This window comes from Gossypium hirsutum, chromosome A11 (assembly GCF_007990345.1).
Source record: "Gossypium hirsutum isolate 1008001.06 chromosome A11, Gossypium_hirsutum_v2.1, whole genome shotgun sequence".
In the NCBI taxonomy this organism is placed as follows: domain Eukaryota; kingdom Viridiplantae; phylum Streptophyta; class Magnoliopsida; order Malvales; family Malvaceae; genus Gossypium; species Gossypium hirsutum.
In genome coordinates, this window is record NC_053434.1 from 100096906 (window position 1) to 100102820 (window position 5915).

The following is a 5915-nucleotide window of genomic DNA, read 5'->3' on the forward strand; positions in this document are numbered from 1 at the left end:
AATTTAAAGTTGACCAAAATGTACTAATTATTCTTGGAAGATCTTTTCTTGCTGTAGGTAGAACTTTAATCGATGTGCAAAAAGGTAAATTGGCCATGAGGGTGAATTAACAAAAAACATGTTACTTTTAATGTGTTTGATGCTTTGAATTGTGCAGACAAAAATGAAGAGTGACGTGTCATTGACTTGATAGAAACAGCAGGGGAGGAAGAGTTCATGAGATTTTGCCACAACAATTCTGATAGTGATGAAGATTGATTTGAACAGAGACTCTTGTGCACTTTGTTGGAGCAAAATAGACCTTTCAATTTGATTGAACAATGCTTGGTAGCTCATATATATCCTCACAAAGTTGTTGATGTCAAGGACATGAAAACATAAGAAACATTAAAAGTTAATGGACAACGCGTGAAGCACTACTGGGGTGCTAATGTGGAACGAGACAAGCTATCCATTGACCTCTGTGATGGCTACAGGCCATTGTACGGGTATTTCAAAGAGAAGTTACCTTGATTTGGCTACGGGCCATGGTATAGGTACTCTAGGATAAGTTAACTTGATTTGGCTACGGGCCATGGTATAGATACTTATCGATTGAGATCTTGAGTATCTGACTTTTATTACAAATGGCTCAACGGGTAAACGAATGATGTGGTTGAGAAAGAGGTTAGTACAAAGTGATACAGGTATGTATGGAACCTATTTGAGTATTACATTGAGAAAGTTTAATGAGATGGTATTTGATGATGTTTTGAGACATGAGAAAGGTTTGTGGTTAATATGGTTATTATTTGGTAATGTGTAATTGATTGAATTACATTTATTTGATGCATTGAGTTATTCACTTACGAACTTACTAGGCTATGATGCTTACTTTATGTTATTTGTCTATGTTTTATAGTGAATCAATGCTAGCTCGGACCCAGGAGTCATCGAGAACATATATCACTATCAAACACCTAAGTAGGTACTTTTGAATTGTGTATATTTGGTATATGGCATGTATAGGCTACTTATGGTATTTTGGTTGTGAATATAGCCATCAGAGTTGGCTTGTAAATGATGTTAATGTTTATGTGTGTTTAGCTATTAGAAATGGCTTGTAAATGTATAGGTTTGGTTGTATATAGTAGCCATGAGTGAAGGCTTATTTTGGGCATGTTTGGTATGAAAATGGTTGTGGTTTTAAGTTCCAAATGGTTAATTGATTTATGGAGATTAATGCTTGAGAAATACTTTGATGAAGTATGATTTTAGAAATTAAGATGTTAAGTATTAGAATAGATATTTGGCATTGACTTGAATGTTGAATTTGGTTGAATTAGATATGGTATGAAATGTGCATTTGGATGATGATTTTGGCTACCTATTTGTAATATGAAATGGGTAAACATGAGTAAGGGTGGAACATGGCCTTACAAATGGCCTATTTTTGTCCACATGGGTAGAGACATGGCGTATGTCTCAGCCGTGTGTGACACATGGTCATGCTACACTGCTGTGTGTCCCCTAGTGTTGAAATTGAATTGAAATTAGTATGCTGCACACGGCCTCACACACGAGCGTGTGACTGGTCGTGTGGCACAAGTTAGTATACCCCCTAAATGACACATGGCCTAGCACAAGGGCGTGTGGCTTGGTCGTGTTCCATAAGTCAGTATACCTTATAGGATTGGCACGGCTAGTACATGGCCTGGCACACTGGCGTGTGTGGCACTTCGAAGGGTACATGGGCGTGTGGTCGACCGTGTGACCCAAGTCAGTATGTATGCCCTGTTTTCACACAGCCTGAGACACATGCGTGTCTGGAGCCGTGTCAGGCACACGGCCTGTTCACATAGGCGTGTGGCACTTGAATGTTTGAAATTTTTCTAAGTTTCCAAAATTTTCATATGTTATTAGTTTAGTCCCGGACCAATTCTAAAGCATGTTTTAGGCCTCGTAGGTCCTTATAAGGGACAATGTATGAGTTATGTATAATAAATAATGTGTATTGATCAGTAATATCTCATAACCCTATTCTAACTATGAATACGGGTGAGGGGTGTTACAACTCTCACAGCTGAATCTTTAGATACACCTCTGCTACTGGTCCCATTTCACATATTTCTCATTGGCCTCCTTCTAGCAGCAGTGTTACTCGATCTTACATTCTAAAAATTATCTTAGCCAGCCATTTCAGGGCTGTCACATATAAAGTGATCTTTGAAGCCACATCTAAAGCAAGCTCGGTTATTCATTTTACATTCACCAGGATGCTGTCTACAACAGTGTTGGCATTCAAGCTTATTAGACCTAGCATTACCAATGCTCGCTATCGATCTAGTTTGGGCCTTGGAACCCGAATATCGCTTCCCACGATCTCAATTGGGATACCCGACTGAAGCTGTACACCCCCAAACCTGGCCTAGTCGCTATGGCCGAATCTGGCAGTGTCACAGGTGAGTGCTTTTTAGAAAACCTTAACAAGTCCAAAATCGTTCAATTTTTTATCTTGACTTAAGTCGTGGATCTCTAATCTAGATATTAAGTGAAAACATTTCATTAACAATGAAGCTAAAACATCATTCAGTCATAAATCAAATAATTTAACGATTTAAGATCCCAAAATAAACCCAAGAATAATTCGTGACCAAACACATATTAATCCCAAAACATATAATTAAATAAAGCAAACAAAATGAAGAGTTACTAAAAAAATCCGTAAATGTCTACTAGTGGTCACCATCGAGCCCTCCGTCACTGATCCATCTACTGCTGAGGATTACCTGACACACACAAAATAACAAAGGGGTGAGTTTTCGCAAACTCAGTGTGTACATCCCCACAACAACATGCATACAAACAGATAACAGAATATAGATATTTCGGCCTTGGCCATACAGATATCATATGCATAACAGATCAGATACCAGAAATATCATGCCCACCAACCCTGCACACCATCTCTGTCCAACCCATCACACCATATCGGGATAAAATCGACCCACCCATCCCCGCACACCATATATGGGGATATAATCGACCCATCCAACCCTACACACCATAAGGTACCGCATCGCAACACATATCATAAGTATGTAGCTTAGCTGCTAGATAACAGGGTTATGAAGCCCTTCAAATACTCCCTTCACTTCGTCAGACCCACCCTGATGCAATGCATCATACAAAAATGGCATGCTGTAATGCAGAAAAATATATCATACATTTATTTACAGAACAAATCAGATAATCATGCTAAGTATATCATGCAAACACATACATCATAGAATTAAGAGTCTAGCTAAGGCTTACTGACCCTACTATAGGTCAAAGTCGACTTGGGCGACCCGTGCAACCTTACAGAACATTTCAGATTAAAAGGGTTCACACGCCCGTGTGCCTTACCCATATGGGCCCACACGCTCGCGTGGGTCACATGACCCAAATTGGCCTTGCTCGTGTGGTTTACACGGCCTGGCCCAGATTCCCACATGCCCGTGTAGGCCACACAACCCAAAAGGTCGAGCCCATGCCTCACACACAGCCTCGCTAGCCTCACACGCCCATGTCTGTCTCGCCCATGTGGGGCGTGCAAGGCCTGGCTCGTCAGTGACACGCCCGTGTCTCGCAACGTAGGCTACCACACGGGCAGACCACATGCCGGTGTGGCGTCGACAAGCCACTTTTTAGCTTTCACCGAAACTCATTTTCTGTGTAATCGCAGTACACACCTGATTCATTTTCGCTGCCAATCCCACCACGAGCACTCCAAAGCCTAAAATCGATCATAACGATCCCAAATCAGTCTCTTAAGTTAGATTATTTAAGAATAGGCAAATCTCAAAACGAAAGATCTACTTACCTTCAACAAATAATCGTGATTCCTCACTGTTAAGAGCCCAAATAATGATCCATAGACCCTAGAATATTCCTTAAACAGTAACCAAAATCCCTCTTAAAAAACTCCAAGGAATCACTTAACTTGATAAAGCGATACTTACCGAATCAACAAAACTGCTAGCAATACACTTAAGCTTATCGAAAAAGAAGAAAACGAATGAGAAGAAAAACGGCGAAGAAGGGAAAAAGAAGAAAAGAGTTTCGGCAGCTAAGGCTTGGAAGAGGAAGAACGGTAGAGAAAATAGTTTGCCAAAAAGAAGGAAATAAGAAAACCCCTAATTTTTCCTAAAACCCTCAACTCAAAATTTTTTAATAAAACCCCACACTTAACTGAAACTTGCAGCAACAAAAATAATCCTATCGCTACTGTAGGGAATCGAACTTTAGACCTCTAACACACCAACACACATCTTAACCACTAGACCAGTAGGCCCATTCTGTCAGGTTTTTACCATCAATTCCTTATAAGCCCACTGACCTAAAGTCAAGCTTTACTCAAATAAAACCAAAATTCAGCCCAAGTTAAAGCTCGAACTTGGGACCTCCCAAACACACCCTAGAGCACAGAACCACACAAGCAGACTAATATTATGCAAATTCATGCAAAAATTTATATTCAGATATCCCCCTACACTACAACTCCACAAAAGCTGAAATCACATAAATTTGGGGCATTACAACTCTACCCCCTTAAAGAAAATTCGTCCTCGAATTTACCTGATCAGAAAAGGTGAGGATACTGTTGTCGTATCTTATCCTCTGGCTCCCAAGTAGCCTCCGCAGTGCTATGATTCCTCCACAGCACCTTCACCAAAGGTATAGATTTCCTACGTAGAATCTTAACGTCGTGATCCAAAATCTGAACTGGCTCCTTCTCGAACGTCAGATCTGACCTAACCTCAATCTTCTCCACAGGCACAATGTGTGTGGGATTAGAGCAGTAACATCTCAACATCGAGACATGGAAAATGTAATGAACACGATCCAAATCTGAAGGTAGCTCTAACTGATATACAACCGGCCTTACTCGCTTCAGAATCCAGTATGGCCCAATAAACCGAGGGCTCAGCTTACCCTTGCAACTGAACCTCAGAACCTTTTTCCATGGCAAGACCCTAAGGAAAACCATGTCCTGCATAAAATACTTGATGTCCTTTCTCTTCAGATCAACATAGGACTTCTATCTACCAGAAGCTACTTTCAGACGTTCTCGAATCAAACGGACTTTATCCTCAGTTTCTGATACCAAATCTGGACCCAGAACACGCCGCTCACCCAACTCAGCCCAGCACAAAGGAGTGCAACACTTACGACCATAAAGTGCCTCATACGGTGCCATCTGTATACTAGACTGATAACTATTTTCGTAAGTGAACTCTGCCAAGGGCAAGTACTCCTCCCAACTAGCTCGAAAATCTATAACACACCCTCTTAACATATCCTCCAGTATCTGAATCACCCTCTCCGTCTGACTATTGTCTGAGGATGAAATGCAGTATTGAAGTCAAGTCACGAACCCAAAGCCTCATGGAGCTTCCCACAAACCCGAGACGTAAAACGAGGATCCCTATTAGAAATAATCGAGACAGGCACCCCATGCAGCCTCACTATCTTAGCAATGTAAAGCTTGACCAACTTTTGTAGAGAGAAGTCTGTCCTAACCGAGATGAAATGTGCGGTCTTGTTCAATCAGTCCACAATGGCCCAAACAGAGTCCTACTTAGTGGGTATTAGGGGCAACCCACTAATGGAGTCCATCGTTACTCGATCCCATTTCCACATCGATATCTTAACTAGCTATAGCAAGCCCGAAGGTAACTGATGCTCAGCTTTAACCTACTGACAAGATAAACAACGAGTAACATAGTCAATCACCTTACGTTTCAACCCTAGCCACCAGTATGCATAGCGTAAGGGCTACTATGTGCCTCTTTCAAAATCGACAGTCTCAAATCCTCATCATTAGGTACTAAGATCCTACCTCAGAAACACAGAACCCCATCACTATTAATCCCAAATTCTATAGTAGTCCC

At 41.1% G+C, this 5915-nt stretch overlaps 1 protein-coding gene across 1 annotated transcript; it reads right to left on the minus strand.

The window, feature by feature from the left end:
• Positions 1-3092: 3092 nt before the first annotated feature.
• Positions 3093-5011, minus strand: LOC107957469 (uncharacterized). Its single transcript, XM_016892986.1, has 2 exons — positions 4623-5011; positions 3093-3180 (listed from the first exon to the last, which is right to left on the minus strand). Exons 1-2 carry the CDS (start codon positions 5009-5011, stop codon positions 3093-3095), a joined length of 477 nt encoding a protein of 158 aa, XP_016748475.1.
• Between the last annotated feature and the right edge of the window lie 904 nt (positions 5012-5915).

Excerpts from the sequence above, each read along its gene's own strand:
- LOC107957469 (XM_016892986.1), bottom strand. The coding sequence starts at position 5,011 with ATGGTTTTCCTTAGGGTCTTGCCATGGAAAAAGGTTCTGAGGTTCAGT. Across the intron at positions 3,181-4,622 it reads GAGGATAAGATACGACAACA|CATGCCATTTTTGTATGATG; the intron begins GTATCCTCACCT and ends TCTGCATTACAG.